Genomic DNA, 22,502 nt, shown 5'->3' with positions numbered 1-22,502 from the left:
GGTGACAGCAATTTTAAGCCACTGTAGTCTTTTCCTTCCTATACTGCCATTATGCTCTAGACTAATCATCTAGGAGGCACATTGTGGGCCTCCTAGACCTGTAATTTAAAATGTTGATCTTTGCCATTACGCCAATAAGAGGTCAGACTTGGGCACAAGAGAAACATATGGAGCATATCTGGCCTTTGTTTGTGTCACCTTCTTGATAATCAGCGGAAATGTATTAAGCTGAAAAAACGTCCGACTGTTGAGTGGAACACTGATACACTAAAGAAAGCTGTACTCAGATCAGTTTTAGAATACGTCTGTAATGTAAGAAAATGTGGAAAATACGAAGGGGTGTGAATGAGTGTTGTCCCTTGATCTCTTTCACAGCTGACATGTTTTAGGCGTTTGGTGTGTCCCCCTCCCCAGTTTTTAGTTCACTCTACAGATAATTACTGATTGATGCTTTTTGAACCACTGCCTCTTGATTCGCATTCTTTTATATTCATAACCGAACCATGCTGCAGGCTTTTAGACATAATCAGTGTGGCTTTAACAGGGCTTGTGTAATGAAACCTCACTTGTCTTGGCTGCATGTTTTCAGAGGGAGAAACTAATTTGATCCAACTTATAAGTGAGTAGCCTGAAGCTGAAGCCTGGGACTGCTTTAAACAAGACAACGTGTTAGGAGGTTGATTATAAAACTGACTATAATAAACTTGAATCAGCACACAGACTTCATCATAAAGAAAATCACATCATCTGCGCTTTTATAGTTTTTTTTTTCTTTTCGTTTTGAGATCAGAATAAAAGTATTTTTCCCACTTTTCATCTTCCTCCATCCTTCCACTGTCTATTCCTGCTCTCTCCTACCTGGTCCAGTCACAAATGAATGGTCAAGACAGTAGCATAGTTAGTCTAGTTAAAGCTCACAGCTATCTTTCGCCATGTTGTTGGGTTTTGAACCATACTGGATGTGTAAAATCAATACATCTTAAATGTGTCAGATGATACGGTTTTAGATTTAATTGTTGTCTGGGTTCTGCAAATTAGCCTAAAATGATTGAGCAACACAAAAACAACATCTGTTCCTCATGACGAAAATGTTTCAGCGAAAACAGACCAAAATGCAATTTTTATCCCCACATAAAACGCATTCTCATTTGTAAAGATTTCATCTTTAACAACTAGGCATCAAGTTTTTAGTTTTAGTTTGGTCCACCAGATGGCGACACCTCTCCCTTCAAAGGATGCTTGGAAATGTCAGACTTATTACCGTTTTCTCCAAATGAGGCCTTGCTATTGAAGTAATGTGTGTGTCGCTATGGGTAATTGATAAAGGTGTGTTTGTAAAGAAACCTTGTGTGTGTCCTTGTGTCTATCAGTAAAGAGACAGCTAGTAAACGTACTGGCCTTTAAATGGTTAAAATCACAGAATGTAAAAATGTAATATTAACTATTTCTAATCCAATGCCAGGTCAGGTAAACTTGTAGAGTATTGATCTGGTCAGGTCAGTAGTAGTGGAGGTTGTTAATCAGTGTTGGCTGTTCTAGTCTTAATGAAATTAACAACAGGTCCAGGAGGCAAAGAGATGAGCCCAAAACTAGAACTCAGTCTGAACACCCTTACAGAGCAGACTCTGCGTCAGCGGTCGCCATTATAAGTTCTGTCTGAATAGTGCAGTCTGTAAGAAAGGACGTAGTAAAAGGAGCCTGTGTGCTTCCCTCCAGCAGCTAGCTTTGCCTAGGAACTCCATGACATCCCTTAACAGCTCTAAGAACCCTTTAGGTATCCCACAATTCTTTGCGTGACATGACGCATGGAAATCAAGAAAGATGTCCAGAGAGGAGAAAGTGCGCACTCTGTAGTTCATTTTCGGAAAGCTGTAGTTCTGCATCTGACTCACACCATCCATGTGCGTTTCCATCACGTAATGATGTCAAAGTTAAAGGCTGTCTGAATTCAGCACAGCAGTCTGATGCTCCTTTCCTCTCCACATTACAGTTCTTACTGTTGACCCCATGAAAGGCCAAGGAGCAGGAGCAGGGGGCTATTATTAAGGGTATTCGGATGGAGCCCAGGAATAGTTCTGCAGGGGAAGGCCACATCGTGTTTTTATACTGCATTTCATAAGGTAGCATTTAAACAGGGTCAGAGTCACTACTGGTACTATGCGGTGATACCTGGACCCACCAGGAGGGTACATCAATAGGGGCTATTCCCAGAAGGCTTGCTGGGTCTTCCAGCAAGGTACCAAGAAATACCAGGAGACAGGCAGTACCTGCTCCTTTGTGCAAAGAGGAACAGGATGGGTTCTGCCAGAGCCCTACAGAGTGACCTCCAGTGGGGCACTTGGTTGAATTTTTATGATCAATCCACTAGACACAGAGTTCCTGAGGGGAGCCTGAGGGCCTGTCTTCTTTTAGTAGGCCCTGTGCTACTAGAAGAAGACGGGCCCTCAGGTCAGGCCCCTTACCGGTGGTGATCGCTACTTCAACGAAGATTTTTGTCTCACCAACTGTCATGTTCTGTGTGACGAGCAGGTGGTAGATGTGTTGCAGATCTCTGCTCAGATCCTCGTCTCCAAATGTGAAGAAGGCCAAACCTCTCCTGGCCTTTGCTGCTGCCATCAGCTGGATCACAGCTGCACACGAACAGACGACATCAAGAAATTGTTTGTATGACACAGAACCTGTTTCGGCATCACTTCCTCTGTGTGTTCAGTGGCCAGGTCTATATAGTGGCCATATATATATATATATATATATATATATATATATATATATATATATATATATATATATATATATATATATAGAACAAACGCTAGCTGTTGTTAGGTTGACACACACTATGGTACCCAGCAGGGGTGGACTGGGACAAAAAAAATCGGCCCTGGCATTTTGGATTAGTGAGAGTGGACACTTAAAATACTTCCAAAATCTTAATTTATTAACACTGTAAAATGTAAACTCCACCACAGCACAGCAACGATTCTTAGATCAGAGAGAGAGAGAGAAAGAGAGGTGTCACGGTCAATCACACATATTATCACGTTACATCATTATAAGAAGTTATTGTAAGTTGCTCATCAGATCTATTCAGTCTTCCAGATACTGTAGGGTAACATTGGACTAATGTGCACTCGGTGTAAAAAAGGATGCCAATGACAAAATGAACCAGAGAAAGGCCTCACTTGTCATCATGGAAAGAAAGAAAATATGTAATAACATAATTTAAATTTTGATTTACTCAGTCATTTGTAATAAGTATTTTATTTATCTAATTTCCTAATTTTTGATCATATTTTCTTTAAAATCGCAGACTTTTCGCTATTTTTCATGTAAATCCTTGGTGGCGCTTCATAGCGAAGCCGGTGAGGCCGCAGCGAGCTTGGCCTCCCCTGAGATTGCGCAATCCCATGTTAACTGCGCTGACTTCCATTCTGTGAATGCATTTTCCTGTCTCTAGATCATAAATTCAATTGTTCAAACAGTTATGAACTGATTTTCCACAAATCAATATATGTGGATTACGAATTGTGTTTTGGTCATTAAACTATGTGTTTTCGTGTGCTGCTGGGCGATCATAAAAGCCAAAGAACTGGTTGTAGGTGAGGCCGGCAGTTCCTTGGCCTCTAGGCAGGGGGCGCTCAAGGAGCACCGCTTCTGATCCCAAAACTGTAGAGTAACAGCAAGTTATGTATGTATTATTAGCGAGTTTTGCTAATCAAGTAAAGCACTAAAAAGACTCTAAACATACAGCTGGAACAGGACTGATCAAGGAAGGCTTTCCTCCCTGGCAGTGAGCTCCACTTAGACTGAGAGACTTTTAAAACTGAAGAAGATAAAGAGAACTTTTACCGGAAAATGATGATATTTTTGTTCAGAAAGAGCGCCACAGGGACTTAAATTATAAGTAGAGGTAAGACAGCGATACTTATTCATGTTTTGTTTTTGTGATAAAATGTGCGTAATGTGGGTTATAGTTTTAGAATGTGTTACAAATGCAGGAATCTATCATAACTCAAACTGTTACCAATCAAATGACACATTTTTTTTCATCAAAGAACCAATATTTTTTCCATGTATCTTGGTGAATTTATTTGGCTCAATCAGTCTCCTTCAGCACTTTGCAACGAGTCTACTCTGTAGAGTGTATATATTTGTAAATCTGACTCTGATGACGTCAGTGCCTCACCAGCTATGAACCCTACCGCACGTCACTGACTACAACCACCACCACCACCATATTTTACATCAGACACCGGAGCAGATGAAGGGCCTGCTGTTGGAAACATGTCAGTCAATTTGACATTTCGCAGCGTCCGTTTGAAGAACTCGTTTCTTTTTTTCGTGGAGTTTCTCTGCGCCTCCCTTGCGTTTCTTATCCATTACTACTGTGAACAGCGCTGCACAAAGTTCCACATGGAGCGTGAAGGTGTTTTTCTGCTTTATGATTGGCCTAGCCCTTTAGACTGTCAGGGATGATAACCAATGGGCTGCAGTAGCCTGCGGTAAGGGCCGGATGATCGGAAGAGACTCTTGCGCTGCTGATTTTATTTTTCCTCATGCATTATGCAAATATAACGAGGCAGATATATAAAATAATAATAATAATAATAATAATAATAATAATAATAATAATAATTGGTTGGTTGCACTGGATTGTAATTAGAGCTACTTGAGTAAAGGAGGCTGAATACAAACGCACGATATATTTATATGTTAGTTTTATTCTACTTCCTAATTATGAAACATCCAATAAGATCCCAATAAAACACACGGGAGTTTAGGGTTTTAATGTGTAAAATGTGCAAGAGTTCAAAGCCTGAATACTTTTTCATGGAGCTGTAATAAAGACCCAAGTCAAAAACTACAGATCCCACAAAGGTTTCCTACAAAGTTTACCTTTCAGTTGTTTGTCTCCCTTGAAGGCTCCACAGCCCCACTTTCCTGTAGCGATGTCTGGCTCTTTGTCTCTGTAGTGGCCTCTAAACCCACAGTAAGCCTTCGTAAACACACACAAAGAGCTTGAAATATAAAAACTATTCAACTAAGACGACATCTGCAACACATCTGCTCAGGTTTGGTCTTAGTGGGACCATCCTGAATGTTTCAATGGGATGAAAGTCTAAAACCCTGCTGTGCATTCAACCGAGCAACCGAGATGCTGTGGGATGAGCGGCAAACACAGGGCAGGCTAGCCTTACCTTGTTCAGTTCCCGTCTAACACTGGCCATGCTGTACTGCTCCCTTTGATGTTTGAAGTGTAGCGCGTCGATGGCCAGAATCTGCCGCTTCAGCCGACGCCACTCATCCCTGCCAAAATAGTTTGAGGAAGTCAGACAACAAGAACAGATTTAAAAAAAACAACAAAAAAAACATTCTGGTTTTTGGCTTTAAACAGACGCAGGTCCTGTTCACACCTTTGGAGGTGATCGTCGTAAGGGCCCACCCACTTGAAGCTGTCGCTAAAACCAGAGTAACAGCTGTACTGCTGCGCACCTGAGGAAGAGACACGACGAAACACAAGATGACACAATTCAGGTCTGACGCGCCAAAGGACTGATGAGACGTCTGCAAATGTGGGTTTCAGAACAGGGGCTTGGGAATTTTCAGGTTTTCGGCAAATCAACAGCAGCTCTGGGAATACTGGGACCGTTCAGGAACCAGTGGAGTTTATTTCCTGCAGTGGGTCCTTTAGTTTATGGAACAAAATATGTTTGCGGGAAGGAAATATGCAACAAAACACTTTGGCTTTATAATATACTATTAACTTTACCTTTATTTATGTGAGGTGAGGATATTATGTACGTGTGCCATTTTATATAATAAATTAATCAAATTTTTTTACAGTGTCTTTTTAATAAATAGCTCAAACTGTTTTGCATTCTGTAGCCTTACAGCCAAAAACCTTGATGTATTTTATTTATAATTTAATGTGACAAACCAACAAAAAGTGTTTTACAATTTATTATCCATTACAAATCTGAAAAGTGTGGCATGCATCTGTATTCAGCATCATGAACACCTACGAACACGCCTCCACCATGAGACATGGCGGCGGCGGCATCATGCTGTGGGGATGTTATGCTTTAGCAGGGAGAAGGAAGCAGCTAAATACACGGTAATCCTGGAGGAAAACGTGCTAGAGGCTTCCAAGAACATAAAACTGAGGCAGAGATGCATCCTACAGCAGGACGACAACCTGCCAGGGCTGCGATTGAATGGTTTAGGCCAAAGCATGTGATGAAAAGGCCCAGTCAAAGTCCAGACCTATATTCCTTTAAAACATCCATGGCAAGAGTGTGGTAGATTAAATTTACTGATTAGGTCATTATAAAGCCATTTGGTTGAACAGAATTTTATTTTAGACCCATCAGAGTAAAGGGGGCTGGATAAAAATGGCCATCACATTTTCATTTGTCAATAAATGTGGAAACTATATTATATTTTCCTCCCCTACACTACAGTTGTGAACAACCTTGGGTAGATCGATCACATACGCTTTCAACAAAACACACAGAAACGTGTGGACGTAATGTAAAACTATTGTTGAGGAGTATAAATACTGCATGATTTACATCCTAAACTCATTTGATTACTTTTTTAGCTTTGCTTTAACAAAGACAGAGGAGAGATTTATCATTCCTACTTTTTTTCTTTTAGTTTCACAAATGTTGTTTCCCACTTCCTGTCATTCAAAGAAAATAGTTGGTATTCTTTGAAGACTTCCAACACTTAGAAAACTGCTAATGTCTGACATTGTAAGATAATACATTAGTCATTTCATTTCATTTCAACCTGTAATGATGAGGCACTCTTTGTCGTCAAGTCTCTCTGTAAAGAGACGAGAGACGATCAGCTCTGGGTTCATGAGGAACAGGATCTCTTCCTGAACCAGACCGGAGTCCAGGACACCCCCGCCTATCCAGCTGGCAGCAAAGTCCACCTGCGTACGCACACACACACACACACACACACACACACACACACACACACACACACACACACACACACCACCAGTCACCCAATCGGCTCTGGACGGAGACGGCTGTGGGTCACCTCAACTGTGGGCCCCCTCTCACCTGAAGCATCCCCGTACCTTCCTCCTCGATACTGCCCTGTGACGTAACGTGCAGCTTTTGCAGAGTGTCTTTGCACCTACAAGAAAACACAGGTTCATTCAGAGGGCTGGACAGCACACACCACGCTAAACATCCTTCGCTAAACATCCTGCTTCTGCTCTTGGACTCGACGTAAAGACATGAACAACACGGCTGCCTTTAAGTCTTTTCTTCTTCTTATGCCAGTTTGATATTTTTACATGTGCTTCCTGGATTACACAATTTACATGCACATTTATTCAATTCAATTCAATTTTATTTATATAGTGCCAATTCATGAAACATGTCATCTCAAGACACTTTACAAAGTCAAGTTCAATCATATTATACAGATTGGTCAAAAATGTCCTATATAAGGGAACCAGTTGATTGCATCAAAGTCCCGACAAGCAGCATTCACTCCTGGGGAACCGTAGAGCCACAGGGAGAGTCGTCTGCATTGTCCATGGCTTTGCAGCAATCCCTCATACTGAGCAAGCATGAAGCGACAGTGGGAAGAAAAACTCCCCATTAACGGGAAGGAAAACCTCCGGCAGAACCGGGCTCAGTATGAACGGTCATCTGCCTCAACCGACTGGGGTTACAGCAGACAGAGCAGAGACACAACAAGAGAGACAAAAAAGCACAGAAGCACACATTGATCTAGTAATCTGTTCTACATTAGATGGTAGTAGGGGGTGAGCCGTCTTCTCTGGATGAGGTCACAGTTAACAGAACGCCAGACCAGGTGTACCTATTATGAAGAAAAAAGAGAGAATAAAAAAGTTAAAAGCTGAAATGACGACAAGCAATGCAGAACTGGAGAACAGTAGAACTCAGTAGAGTGAGAAAAATAGACCCTGATGTCCTCCAGTAGCCTAAGCCTATAGCAGCATAACTACAGAGATAACTCAGGGTAACATGAGCCACTCTAACTAGAAGCTTTGTCAAAAAGGAAGGTTTTAAGATTAGTCTTAAAAGTAGACAGGGTGTCTGCCTCACGGACCAAAACTGGGAGTTGGTTCCACAGGAGAGGAGCCTGATAGCTAAAGGATCTGCCTCCCATTCTACTTTTAGAGACTCTAGGAACCACCAGCAGACCTGCAGTCTGAGAGCGAAGTGCTCTGTTAGGAACATACGGGGTAATCAGAGCTCTGATATATGATGGAGCTTGATTATTAAGGGCTTTATACGTTAGAAGGAGAATTTTAAATTCTATTATTGATTTAACATATTGAATCACCATGTAACACATCCCCTCTACGTGTCAACTTAAAGCTGACTTGTGTTTAAATTCACTCTTTTCTGCTTATTATCATTTCAGCATTGGTCTCCCATAGGTCTTCATCAGCAGTTAATTTTAGTTAAACAGAATCCCAACTAGTTTCCTACACTTTAAACCAGAGAGCCTTAACTGTCACAGCAGAAACTAGGAAGCAACACTTGTAACACGTGTGTCACGTTTGGCAATGACATATAAATGTTTTACAAATTTGAAAGCTTTAGATTTTAAGGTTTCTCGTTGCTTTTACACAAACTTGCAGAAGGAGCAGATGTATGTTGGTTGATTGGAAAGGGTTCATCAGACGAAAAACTTTACTTAAAGGAGCATAGTGTGAGTTCCAGGATTTTTGCAGACGTCTGCCCCCTCTGGTGACAAGTTGAAATTACACCAGTGTTGTGCACGTACATGGGAGAAGAGGCGTAATGTCTTCTCAGGTACAGAAGTTATACATATTGAAGTTAGCCCGTGTTCTCTTGCTAATTCATCGATTATGTCAGAGACTCGACAAAGTAGCCAGATGAACGAGAGCAGCGCAGCGCATCACACCCACGCGCCCGCCCAGAGGATTCGGCTCGAATCACTCTCCCATCGTCTGACTAATCCAGCCTTTAGAGGCAACTGAGGTCAATAGGATAAGTCATTTTACACATCGGGCAATCATAAGGTCATGTATGGGAAAGAAAATAAATAATATCGTCACATTCGTAAAAAAAATAGCCTAAGTCATTTTTTAAAAGGTTTTTCAGCGAACACACAAAATAATACAGAAATAAGTTATTAACTTGATTAAGGCAACAACAACAACAAAAAACTGGCAACCAATGACTTTTCCCTTATTCTAGAAAGGTGCCGATGTTTAACTTGCAAAACTTGCACTATGCACCTTTAATAACACAAAGAAAAAAATCTTCCTGTATTTTTCCCAGGAATTCAAAGTGATGAGCTAACTTCTTCTCAGTCTAGAACGGGGTCAGCACAGGGCGGAGCTGTGAAAGAGTCCTCTGCAAAGCCTTCTCTGTCTAATTAGTAGATTGAATGCAACAAGAGGGAAGGAGGAGCTTGAAATCATCGTCGACCTAAAGAAACAGTGCAGCCAGCAACACTTTACATGCAGGAACCCCCTGGTATGATAGTTGCAGCTGAAAGCGTAAGAGTAGGAGGTTTTGGGGCCAGCAAAGTGTCCAAGAAGCACCGGGACTGTCTCTTAGGCTACGTTCGCACTGCAGCCTGAAGTGACCAATTCCGATTTTTTTTGCCCATATGCGACCTGTATTTGATCTTATTATGACAGTCTGAACAACACAGACCGGATTTTTTCAAATGCGACCCAGACCACTTGGATATGTGGTCCTGAATCCGATACGTATCTGATCTTTTAAAATGCGACCTGTGTCTGTACGGCCGGGTCGCATTTATCCGACCTGTACGTCACCGATACTCGACAAACGTCACTATTCTGCATCCTGCAATGCAGAAGCGGGGAAGAAAGACGACACCCGTAGCGGACTACAATGAGAAGAGCAGTCAGTGGAGGGAAAGCTCCGGTTAGAAAATAAATTAATGACCGCAAAATCCGCGCCAGCATTATAATCAATGTTTACTTCTGCAAACACTGAGGACGCTTGCTACGTGTGACGTCATTGCGTTCTCGACTGCACATGCGGGACATGCGGGTTGAATGAATTCAGTTCACACAGGAAATCACATACAAGTTGCATATATTTGGAAATGTGAACGGACACGGCAAAAAATCAGATTTCTTTTTTTTTTTTTTTTTGGGGAGGGTAAAGCCAGTAGGCTTGGTGGGTGGGCTGGGGGGGGTTGAGGTGTTGGTCCTGGTGGGTGGTTGGCTGGTGGGCCCTGCGGCCTCTCCCTGGCCCCCGGGCTACGGTGGTGCCGCTGGCGAGGCCCCCTTCTCTGGGTGGGGCTTTCGGGGAGCGGGGGTGCCTATTGGAGTCAGTAGGGGAGCTGGCTCCCTGGGATAGCTTCCCAGTCATTTGCTCCCCATCCCCGGACTCCTCCCTCTGCCTGCTCCATCACACCGCCACACATGTAGGTCCTTGGGGAGAGGGCGTTACTGGAGGTTGCTACTTTCTGGTGACGCCCCTCTCCCCAATTTTATCATGCATCTTAGACACTTTCACTCCAAACATTTTCACAACGCACACTCATGTAGGCCATGGTATGGGGGGGTGGGGCGAAGATGTCTGGGGGGGGGGCTTATGTTGTGTGAGCCTCACCTCGGACGGCTCCCTTCACCTCCTCTCCCACTTAGACATTGAGGGTTCTGGGCAGTTGCCCGGAGGGGGTGCGCTGTCACCAGCTTCCTTACGGAGGGGGGGTGGGCTGTGCCATGCACCCCCTTCGGCGCTCCCAGTTTTTAAACGCACTTGAGAACAACATGCAACAACACAACATCTGAGCGGGCGTAGGGAGGATCGGGGTCTTCTGCACACCCCCGTTCTCCGATGGCGGCAAGGAGTCTGGGGCCTGGAGGAGGTGCGGGCCACTGTGTCCGGGGTCTTGGCGGAGGGCTGCAATGGGTAGTCAGCGGCTTGCCAGGTCTGGGGCTGACGCCTCCGCTCCCCCCAGGAGGGGCGGGGGGCAGGGGGCAGGGGTGGCTAGGGTAAGGTGGGGGAGGGAGGGGGTTTATTAGGTATTTAAGGGGTGAGGTGGGCTCTGGCTGGGTGGCTCGTACGGGTCGTGTTGGCCCGCCCTCTTTGGGGGGCCCGGTCCGGGGGGCGTCTGGTCCAGGGGCGGGGCGGGGGTCGGGCAGATATCCTGTGTCGGCCCCTCCTGGGCGCCCTGCTTTAGGGACCCCTTTGGGAGTCCGGGATTATGGGTCCCCTGACTCCTGCCTCTGTGCTCGGGGAAGGCGGGCCTTTGGTTCTCCACAACCACTATCAAGCTATTTCCTTCTGGATAATTTTCACCTAAACTAGAGCACTCTCACAAACTCCCACAGGTGCTGGGTCCCAGGTATTAAATGTTCACTTATATACAGTAAGCTTATAATTTATTTATTTATTTATGTTCTTTCACTTTCTTTTTAAAAAAAAAAAAAAAAAAATCAGATTTCACAAAAAAATCGGAATTGAGCATTAGGGCCTGCAGTGTGAACATAGCCTTACTGAGGAGTGCTCCACCAGTGCAGAGCCTGCTCACCACTGCCGGCAGAGGGCATACCGGCATCTTACGCCATTTTTTTAAGGTAAACAGCAGTCAACAAACTGTGATCAACCAGAGACATCAATATGACAACAATGGGTCACCATCAGCCAGGTGCTTTCCAGAACACTACAGAGATTTATCGAAGTTATTTAGAAAGATCAAAGCTAAATACTGACTCTTATAAGCAGCATTTGGTCTTTATGAAAGCCTGTGAATCTCCCAACTGGATCAAATGCTGTTAAAAAAAAGTTGCGGTGTGTCTAAATAATTTGTTGTGTAATAACGGTGGTTTTCATCGTAAGAAAGTTCAAATGTGTTTTAAATAAGGCATCACCTTTCCCAGTTAGGTACGTCTGCGTCACTGAGGCAACGCCTCTCAAACGTCACCAGTCCGTCCGGTTTAGATTCTGCAGAGAATTCACCAGCAGATAGTTACAAGCTTCCTGTGATATATCTCACAAACACAAGGCCCCGGCTATGCACTCACTCTCATCTGTCACCACGTTAAAGTACTGCAGGAGGGCCATGAACTTCTGGTTCTTCCGCTCTGACCAGTTTCCAAACAGTCTGTGATCAGGACAAAGATAAAATAAAAAAACAATCAGTATGGCTTTTAAAAAAAAAAAAAAACAAAAAAAAAACAAGATGTGCAGGACAAAGGAAACCTGGTTTTGCTGACCTGCTGAAGTTTATGGACGGGTAGTTGTGGTATTCTGCGTTGGAACTGGTGGTGTTGCGGTGAGGGAAGGTGCAGTAGAAAGCATTAGCGAGCAGACATGAAATCTGTTCCTGGGACAGAGTGATGGAGGCAGGACGGTGGCGCTGAAGCAGCGGGATGCCCTGAACCCACAGAAACGCATCATCACACTTACACCCATTATCCAGTCACATTAATCATACAATGAATCTTGTGATCACAATGACCCTGCACTGATTTTAATTTCTCCTATACAGGCAGCTAAGGCAGACACTGCAGTGGGTCTGGCTGCCTTACAGCGTCGGAACAGATTATCGCTTAAAATGCAGATGAGTGAGACGGCCCTAGGTCTGAAACAGAAAGGTCTTGCTTTCATTAGTCCCTAAAATGTTGCAGGACTTCTCTCCAGGTCAGTCAGCGTGTTATCTGGCTAATTGTGACCTCTTTAGCATGTCTGTTAAACAACCAGGGGGCTTCTTGCTTAAATGCCAGTGGTAGCACTGAATACAAATGGCCTTTTTTTTCGGCATGTATGGATGATAAACATTATATTACATTAAATCATTTGCACTATGTGCAATATTACAATGAAAGGGGACAATGACCTAAACTTGCAGACTTGCTTTAAGCTCTTTTATATGAGACAATGATTGTTCAATGAAACTAAAGTCTCAGACCACAAGTCTAGGTTGAGTCTCTGCTCGAAAAAGGAAAAACGAGTCCGATTCCAATCTGAAGTGAGACTTTAGTCTTAAGCCTCAGACTGGAGTCTCTGTCGATTTCATGCTTTGATCCTTGCTAATGAATCACGTAAAGTAGCTTCCAGTGGTACCTTCTTGACTTGTTCAGGCAGCTTCAAGGCCAAAGCAGCAATCTTCGGAAAAAGCTTTTCAAAGTGATTTTGGAAACTTGGGTTCATCTAGGAAGAAAACATAATGCATTTCTCATCACCAAGGGGTTTAAACGCTCACAAAACTCATCAGGTCAGTTTAAAAGGTGACCACTGACCTTCAAACAATTGGCTAGTGCATCGAATGACCACTCTCCTCTATACTTGGGGTTGTAGTTGAGGATAGCTTCCTGATGGAAGAAAACTGATTTGAAGCATGAGTTGGGTCGAACACCTTAGGCTGAGAACTACAGACAGTAATGGCCCTAACTTACCTCCACCTCCTCCACCTTTGCTGCTTTCTTAGCGGCCAGAGCACTAAGCTGCTTGGAGATCAGATTCCACCTCGGCACAGGGCCGGATCCAGTCTGCAACATTATTCACATATAAACATATTAAAACATCTGCTTTGTTTCACAACAATCTGCAAATTGGAGGACTGAATTAAGCAAATATTCCAATTTTTTTCCCTTTTTTAAACCTAAGTCAGGCAGCAATTCAATTACATTTTATTTACATAGCGCCAACTCACAACAAGTCATCTCAATGCGCTTTACAATGTCAAATTCAATCAAATCAGACGGATTGGTTAAAAAGTTTCCTCTCTAAGGAATCCCAGTAGATTGCATCAAGTCTTGACAAGCAGCATTCACTCCTCCTGAAGGAGCCACAGGGAGAGTCGTCTGCATTGTTGATGGCTTTACAGCAATCCCTCATACTAAACAAGCATGAAATGACAGTGGAGAGGAAAACTCCCCTTTAATGGGAAGGAAAAATCTCCAGCAGAACCAGAACCAGCGTGAACAGTCATCCGCCTCGACTGACTTCGGGTTAGAGATTATGGGTGGGCGATATATCGAATATAATCGATGTATCTCGAGTTTTCCTCCGTGTGATGGTGTAAATTTTCATGGCAAGATTGAGCCGCTGTATTTCATTCACTGTGAGTTCAGTTTTTCCAACATGCTGTGAACGCATCACTCGCTCGTCCTCCAAGCCAGAAAGCGCTCTGGCGCACAAACACAACAACTAACCCGTGTGCGACAGCGAGATCTATGGCGACAGCGTTTCAGGCCAGGGTTTGAATTTCACAAAAAGGACGTCAAACAAAATGCGGTAATTTGCTAAACATGCCGTAACACCATTGCCACAAAAGGTAGCAGTAGCACAAATTTGTTCCACCTAAAACGTCATCCAGTGCAAAATGAAGACTCCTGTAAACTCTGCGTGTCGACCCCCACCCCCCACCACACACACACACACACACACACACCGAAGGAAACTTTAATTTAAACTGTTGAAACTACGTCTTCTTCTGCTAAATCCCATATGACAGAAAAAAAAGTTTGTTTACAATTTCCCAGCACCTAAAGAGCAACGGAAATATTTTTGAGAAGCTCTGAATATGTAGCTGCGACTGGTCAGTTGATTTTATAGTCACTATACAATCTTTCGTTTTTGGGATTGTCACATTTTTATTATACAGATTTATATGTTTTAAGCACAAAAGAACACCTTTTATTTCAGGTTTATTTTGTGTCAGATTTTTCCTTGGTGTTCTTTTTGGCCGCTGGGATGTTCTGTTTTTTAAGAGATATGCCAATGCAACTTTAGGCACAATGTGGCTAAAAACATTTGTTTTTCAAGGTTATTTGAAAATATTGTGATATATATCGTGTATCGTGATATAGCCCAAAGATATCATGATATTAGATTTTCTTCATATCGCCCACCCCTAGAGATTAGAGACAATTTGTGGAAGTGGGGTTATGTGTTGTAGTTATGAGCAGTCAGTAACTTACCTGCAGCTGACATCAGTCAAATAAATATCAGTTTAAAATATTCAAGCCAATTTCTGGCACTTAAAACTACTGCAAGTCAAACCTTCCCATGTGCACTAGAACCTACACTGTAAAAACAGAACTAAAAACAAGTTACATTTTCCTAAAATAAGTGTATTTGTCCTTGATTTGAGCAGGTAAATAAGACTATTTGCCAATAGAATAAGATTTTTCCTCTTAAAATAGGAACAATTCATCTCCATCATCTTATTTCAAGTGCAGAATGTCTAATTATCTTATTTTAGGGGTAAAGATACTCATTCCATTGGCAGATAATCTTATTTACTGGCTCAAATCGAGGACCAATAGACTAACTTTAAGAACATTTCACTTGTTTTTAGATCCGTTTTTGCAGTGTACTAACTTTCACAATTAAAGTTGGTGCACAGGATGTTTTGTAAAAGGCGATGTGAGTTGATGAAAGAGTTTGTAAAAGCTAGAAAACATGTAGCATACCCTTTGAGTTCTATATAAAGAGAGAAACATGAAGGTGTTTAAATGTAATCTTCTCTGTTTCATTTCAGGAACTGCTGGATATTTGTTCACTATCAGGACCTTCACTGCAAAGCAGGAGCTAAAAGTAAGTCACATTTTCTTGAAATTAGTGTATTTTTCCTAGATTTGAGCACGTAAATAAGATTATCTGCCATTGGAATATGAATTTTGCACTTAGACTTAGACAAACTTTATTGTCTTTTTGTGTGCACAGAGTACATACAAAATGCAACAACTCATTTCCATCATCTTATTTAAAGTACAGTATATATAATTATCATATTTTTGTGGTCAAAACAATCACTCCAATCAAATCAAGGACAAATACACTCATTTCAAGAAAATTCTACTTGTTTTCGCAGTGTTTGATTTGATGTTTTACCTGCTTTACCTTTCGATTTGTAATTTTTGTTCTTTGCTGAATGTCAGCAAATATTTTTTATTTGTACAAGAAGATGTTTACCCTGGAAATACATTTGTAATACAGAGGATGGTGATTCAATTCAGATTTCAATAATTATTGATCCCAAAAAGAAATTAAATGAGCAACGTGTTTCAATAATCAACACATGCTCACACAGGGGCCAACGACATCATTGAGGCCCTCGTCTGATCTCTTCCTGATGTAAATCCTACTCTGTTCTAAATGGACAGGTTTACCTGCGGTACATAACATCTCCTAACCCCTTCTCAGCAGCTCATAAAACATCAGGGTGGCCTGTGAAACACCAGTAATAAAGAAAAAAGACTGAAAGACAGTATATTAAACTATGTAGAAGTGACCTAATTAATTCTTCACCTTGAATTTCAATGGACCCAGTTGGACATCTGGTTTCGGTGACAAGCTGTATTGTGAACACGGCATCTTGACAAAGTTACTGTGCCACAGGTCTCTCCCTTCCTGCGGAAGGACCCTCCCACCATGGCTAAAAGCATTCACCTGAAAAACAAGCAGAAGAGATATTACTTTTTCAAGAAGATTGCTCTGTAATTAATTATTGAGCAACACCAAGCCAACTACAAGAAGAAGACACATTAAAAGATGCTGAGTCCTCGGTGCATCCAGGAGAAACTGGTCTACTGACCTGGGTGAGGCAGGGCGAGGCAAGACCATTTAAACATTTAAGAACAACAAAAAAATATTTAAAAAAATTAAAATAAACATTATTCAAAAGAACAGTGCCCGATATGTGCATTATGATTCAGAACGAGGAAGTAAGTCAATCTTCATCAGTTCAGACAGAGCATCTGCACAGCGCAGCATGAGATTATCTAATGTCATCCTCAGGTCACGGTTATATAGTCTGAGTAGCACCGAGGTAACTTCCATATCAGTGGCTCGGACGGTACATGGAGCATGCCTGAATAATTATAAAAATAAACTTATTTTTTAATTGTGTGTAAAACGTGCCTAGCAACCTGGTTTAGCTGTTGATGAAATTGTGTCAAATGCATAGAAAGGCCCATGCAGAAAGCCAGGGCTTCTACACATTTTTCAATTAAAAATTATCCAGACTCCGCTTTACAGATTTCCCTGTCCATTCTGATCATTTTAAAATATAAAACACTAAGTTAGGCCGATACTTTTAAGGGAGAGGAAGGAAGGAAGGAAGGAAGGAAGGAAGGAAGGACAAAAAAAATATGAGATGGAAATAAACAAAGTGAAGAAAGGGTTTAGAAAATAATGAAGTAACAACACGGAAGAGAGGAAGGAAGGAAACAAAGAACGAAGGGCAGATGTGGGTAGGAAACAGAGGGGGGGGGCAAAAGACAGGAAGGGCAGAAGAAATGTCAGAAGGAAAGAAGAATGAAGAGAAGGAAAGGCAATGTAAAATAAGGAAGGGAGGGCATAAGGAAGGGAGGCAGAGGGAAGGGAGGTAGGACAGAAAGAAACCAACAGAAAGAAATAGAAGTAGGACAGTGATAAGGGAAGAGGACAGGGAACAAGGAAGGAATGGCAGAGGCAAGGAAACAGGGAGGGAAAGTAAGAGCGAGAGAAAGAACAAAGAGGAGGAAAGACAGAAGGATACAAGAGAAGAGAGGAGGGAGGAAAGGAGAATGGCAGCACACAAAGAAGGAAGAATGGAAGAAAGGAGACCATTTCGGCAATTAGACACGGAAATGAAAATATTTCTCCATACGCTTATTTTCTGTACACAAACACATCCAGACCTGGACATTTCTGGCTTTTCCAGCCTGTGTAGAGAGCTTGGAAAGTTTTCTTTTCTTAAAGCTGAGCATCTTTCTACAACATGCACCACTGGACTGCAATAATCTAATAAAGATAATAAAGAAGGATCTGCTGCGTGGTGACAGGGTAGGTCCTGGACGGTTAAGTTTGCTGCCTTTCTTTGACACAGGATTTATGTGTTCTTACTTTCTATTATGGACTGTGTATTTATTTCTACTTAGCTATTTCTCTTTCCCGAGGTAGGATTTTTATGTTTGCGTATTTTTATTGAAAGCAAATATGTCTTCAATTTAAAAAAAAAATCTTATAAGGAAAAAATAAACAACTCTTCTCTTGTAGTTTGGATATTTTTCCAATGAGTCATGACTTTATATAAAGAGGCCTGACTTGCTGCCTGTTCAGAAGAAGAAAAAAACCCGACTTACATCTATGAGGATGATGTGGGACTTGGTGAAGCTCAGTGTTCCCAGCCTGATGTCGCACTGTGGGAGTTTCTTCAGCTCATCCAGCCGACAGCACGACGAGCCGACGTCACCGTTGCGTGTCCTCACCGGCTCGCTTTTGCTCGCCTCGCATGCATCCTTGGCGCAGCAGCTACCAGACGCGGCTGGTTCAGGGGAGCTGCCTTTGCCGTTCTCTTGGTTTTCCTCTCTGGGCTTTTCCTTTTCCTTGTTTTCAGGGTTGTCAAACTGGATGAGATCTTTCATCTGAGAGCTGTCATTGCGATTGTTTTTCCTCTCCATGTCTGCAGGCGACAGAAGAAGGCGATCACGAGGGCAGTCAGTGTAAGTTTGATGGAGCTTCTCATTTGTCCTCAGGAGTTCTGATCTTTCAACTCAGCTAATTCCTGGGAAGTTTTGGTTCCAGCTTGGATGCGTGTATTTAACAGAGCAATAGCAGCAGTATTTTGCTGTTAACTACTATCTCTAATTGGTAGTTTCTTAATAAATTTGTCCGCATACAAATGTATGTTAGTAAAAGTGTTGCCCCAGACTTTGCATGCACAAAAACACTGATATCGGGTAACTGTCCACTCATCACAAACCGCTTCCCGGACTAGAAACCGAAACAGTTCTACGGCGTTCCTTGATCGGAGGTCTGAAATCTGTTCCGAGATTATCATCGTGAGTCTGACAAGTTTTACTATTCGTGTTTTTAACCAAGCTAAAAATCTTTTATTTTTGTTGGGTTTTTTAACAGCAAGTCAAACAGGGTCCAATGTTTTCACTGTTCTTGTATTTGTTTGTAAATTGGTAAATGGCTTGTACTTGTATAGCACTTTAACTAGTCTTGACAACCTCCAAAGCGCTTCACACTACAGTTTAGTCATTCACCCATTCACACCCTGACGGTGGTGAGCTATGCTAGTAGCTACAGCTGCTCTGGGGCACACTGACAGAGGCGAGGCTGACATGCACCAGCGCCACCGGGCCCTCTGACCACCGCCAGCAGGCAATGCGGGTGACATGTCTTGCACAAGGACACAACGACAGAGACAGTCAGTGCGGGGGATTGAACCGGCAACCCGCTAATTGCAAGACAAACTCCCTAACCTCTGTGCCACGTTGCCCCACATTGTATTGAGTATCAATAAAATCTCTTTATGATGGCACTTAAAAAGGAAAATATTTATTATCTTAACAAAAAGACCAATTATATAACTAGACAAGAATAACCACGAGGGGCCCCATACTATTTTAATTCCACATGTTAATTCCATTTATTTACTTAGAATAATCTTGTTGCAACTTTCAGAAACTTAAAGCTATAGTTGGTAATCCTGGGGCAATGTATCTGAATGATGATTCCCTGGTTTATACATTTAGCATTTTGCTATAAACGGTGTAAAGTTTAATTGCTGGATAATGTATGGATAATGACATGACAACTGATCACTGGTTTGGATTTTCTCAGTCATGGGCTTCACTAATGGTACATTTCTTTCAGGTAGGACATCTCACTGATCACAACGTCATTTACGCTCTACGACTACAGGCTTTCTGCAGAACTACTAATTTCTTCTAACATATGTAAGTCCATAGAGCAGAACTCTTCCATTTCATTACCAATCCCTCTCAGCTGTTGGACTATAGAGATTTAAGAGAAGTACACATCCAGCATGTTCAAACTGAATGTTTAACCATACAAATATTATTACCAGGTGTATCGTTTAAATAAATAAAAAAATGTGGGCGGATTGAAAACAGTCTGAGACAACTGCTGAAGTGAATAATTTGGACTCAAGTGAACTAATAAAGTAACACATTGGAAGGTAAACTCTTTAGCTGCACGTTGGACCATTAACCAGAAAGCAAAACTACAAAAACGCATGTAGTCGTTGGCATTAGCCTATCCATATTTAACCTAAAAACACATTCCTCTGCAAAACTCACCTTTCACCAGAGAGTGCGTTGGAGGTGTTTAAATGTCCCGTAATTCTGTTAAACTCCGTGTTTCATCGACATGAACCCAGGACCAGCTATACACAGAGAGTTGAGTTTACTTTGGGGCTGAAGCGAAAACGAAAGCGAGCTGAGAGCAACTGCGGCTGCGCACTAACCGGTTTCCCTGGAGATGAGCCGCGGGGCGGGGCGGGGCGCACTCTTCAGCTCTTCACCTCTGCTTGTAGTTTTCGTTCCTTCCCGCAGTCTGTTGGCAGAGAAGAAACCATAATGTAGACATAATATGGATGAAACGCTCCTCTCCTGATAATTTGACGACAGCTAAACCTGAAGCTGTTAGCGAGGCGTTCCAGTAAAACCAAAGCCCTGTCACATAGAATAATGAGTGTTCACCTATTTCCAAGAGTCATGTTTTAACCAGGAACTACGCCAACAACTTATATAATAAAATAAGACCAACTGTATAACCATACAAGAAATAAACCCACTTTATCTTTGAAAAACCCTATGAAATTGAAACGACCAAAAATATTAGATTATTAATTCCATATAGGGAAAATAATGTATTTATTATTGTATGAATAATTTTACTGTTGTGATTAAAACGTACATAGCTATGCCGTTTGTCTGAAAAGATAATCTGACTCAACACAAAGCCTGCAGCTAGCATTCAGAGGACTGACATCCGTTAGCCATGTTTCTGTAGAATGCGGCACAATTAGCAGCAGGTCTAGGCTAGCACTGGCATGTGTAGTTTGTGTTAATAAAATACTATAGTTCATTTTGTCATATTTGTCCTTACATGTTAATCATATCCCCAGCGAACTAATACAACAGACCTGTTCTCCTCGCTTTGCTTTGAATATCATAAAGTTGAAGGACTGGTGTTTGAGCTGCTCTCAACAGCCATGTGCAATTAGGTTTTCTATTGGTTTGGCTGTGATGTCATCAACTCAGATAAACACAAAGCAAACCCTGCATTTTGTTTCTTCATTGTAGTTTTTAAAAACATTGCTTTTTAAAAAAAAAAAAAAAAAAAATCCTGCTACAGACATCTCCAGTCCTTTACCCACCTATGTTTTTAATGGTGTTGTACATTTGTTAGGAGAAAGAAAATACACAGTATGTCTGTATTTCTAAACAGCTGGTGAGTGTGGGCCTACTGTCCTGAATGAAGTCTGTATGGGGTTCCATTTGTGCTAAAAATAAGTTAATGTGTCTTGTTACATGTTCATGTGTCTATGTAAGGTGTGTATCTAACATGCTTAAATAACATGGTCAAACAACATAACACGAGGACAAGGTAAACAACTCATGATATGCACATGATACCTAACCAAGACACAAAGCACTTGCTCACATATATGGACACAACATATGCATCTCACATATACACATAAACCCATCACATATACATATACAGCTTCCATCACATAAGCACGTTAGATACACACTTTACATAGTTACATGAACATGTTACAAGACACGTGTACATATTTTTGGCACTTATGGAACCCCAGGATGGTTTAATGGACTATTTTAACAACTGCATATTAGCAGTAGAATAATTCTCTAAACCCCAAGAAGAGTCTCAAGCTGTTCGTGTATTTCTTTGACGTCCTTGAGCTCAGGCATCCTTTTCCTGCTTTAGTTTGCAGCTTACTCTGCACTGGTTGGACATTTGGTCACTCTAGTTTTTATTGTTGAGGAACCAGTTCCTTTGTTCTTTTACAGCTATGTTAAGCAGAAAAATAATAAACTTCAATCAGTCTTTCTTATATACACAATCCAACAAATCTATCTTTTGACACAATACTCTGCATTGAACTGTATTAAAAAGAGCAGGACAGAGGACTGAGGTCTGAATGCATGTCTTCTAGGTACGCAAAGTTGCCAAAAGTATTTGTTCACACAAATTATTAAATTCAAGTGTTCCAATCAACTCCATTGTCACAGGTATATAAAATGCAGCACTTAGACATGAGGACTGCTTTTACAAATATCTATGAAGCAATTGGTCATTCTCATGTGCTCAGTAAAATCCAAAATGATATCTTGATAGGATGCCACCTGTGCCACATGTACTATTACTAAATTCCCTCATTACCAAATATTCCATGGAAAACTTAGAAAACTGGTAGTATTCGGATAAAGTGAAAGTGCTAATCATAGATTAGCAAGTTTGGTGTGTACATTGAGCCAGGCCTCCTTGTTCAACATCAGTGTCTGACCACAGAAATGCTCTCCTGGAATAATGTTCAAAGAATCCCATAAACCTGGAGAAATGTCTTCCGAGCGGTGGTGGGCCAGTTATAGCTGCAAATGGTGGGCCGGCATCATATCAAACCCAATGGATTAAGAATGTGTAAGAATGTGTAAGGTTAGCCAAGATAAGTAAATACTTTTGGAAATGCAGCATAGTTTTGAGGGCAGGTTA

The 22,502-nt window shown here is 41.8% G+C and overlaps 1 protein-coding gene across 2 annotated transcripts; it reads right to left on the bottom strand.

Moving 5' to 3' along the window:
* Positions 1-2,342: 2,342 nt before the first annotated feature.
* Positions 2,343-20,269, bottom strand: pargl (poly (ADP-ribose) glycohydrolase, like). Of its 2 annotated transcripts, XM_036140602.1 has the most exons (16): positions 20,224-20,269; positions 20,057-20,142; positions 18,089-18,408; positions 16,272-16,412; positions 13,412-13,504; positions 13,256-13,327; positions 13,080-13,166; positions 12,230-12,390; positions 12,038-12,117; positions 11,885-11,957; positions 7,077-7,152; positions 6,793-6,940; positions 5,415-5,493; positions 5,199-5,307; positions 4,897-4,996; positions 2,343-2,630 (listed from the first exon to the last, which is right to left on the bottom strand). In XM_036140602.1, exons 3-16 carry the CDS (start codon positions 18,404-18,406, stop codon positions 2,365-2,367), a joined length of 1,803 nt encoding a protein of 600 aa, XP_035996495.1. In that variant the 5' UTR covers positions 18,407-18,408; positions 20,057-20,142; positions 20,224-20,269; the 3' UTR covers positions 2,343-2,364. The 2 variants fall into 2 exon arrangements, with proteins under 2 accessions (XP_035996495.1, XP_035996494.1); XM_036140601.1 differs by lacking the exon at positions 20,224-20,269 and having other exon boundaries at positions 20,057-20,197.
* Positions 20,270-22,502: the final 2,233 nt, after the last annotated feature.

The sequence above is a fragment of the Fundulus heteroclitus genome, chromosome 8 (assembly GCF_011125445.2).
Source record: "Fundulus heteroclitus isolate FHET01 chromosome 8, MU-UCD_Fhet_4.1, whole genome shotgun sequence".
In the NCBI taxonomy this organism is placed as follows: Eukaryota; Metazoa; Chordata; class Actinopteri; order Cyprinodontiformes; family Fundulidae; genus Fundulus; species Fundulus heteroclitus.
This window is presented reverse-complemented; position numbering and strand designations above follow the sequence as displayed.

What these genes read in the sequence shown, in the direction of transcription:
- pargl (XM_036140602.1), bottom strand. Translation starts at nt 18,406, where the DNA reads ATGGAGAGGAAAAACAATCGCAATGACAGCTCTCAGATGAAAGATCTC. An exon ending in CACTAGCCAATTGTTTGAAG is followed by an intron (nt 13,167 to 13,255) that starts GTCAGTGGTCAC and finishes TTTTCTTCCTAG; the next exon opens with ATGAACCCAAGTTTCCAAAA. An exon ending in AAGGTACGGGGATGCTTCAG is followed by an intron (nt 6,941 to 7,076) that starts GTGAGAGGGGGC and finishes GTGCGTACGCAG; the next exon opens with GTGGACTTTGCTGCCAGCTG.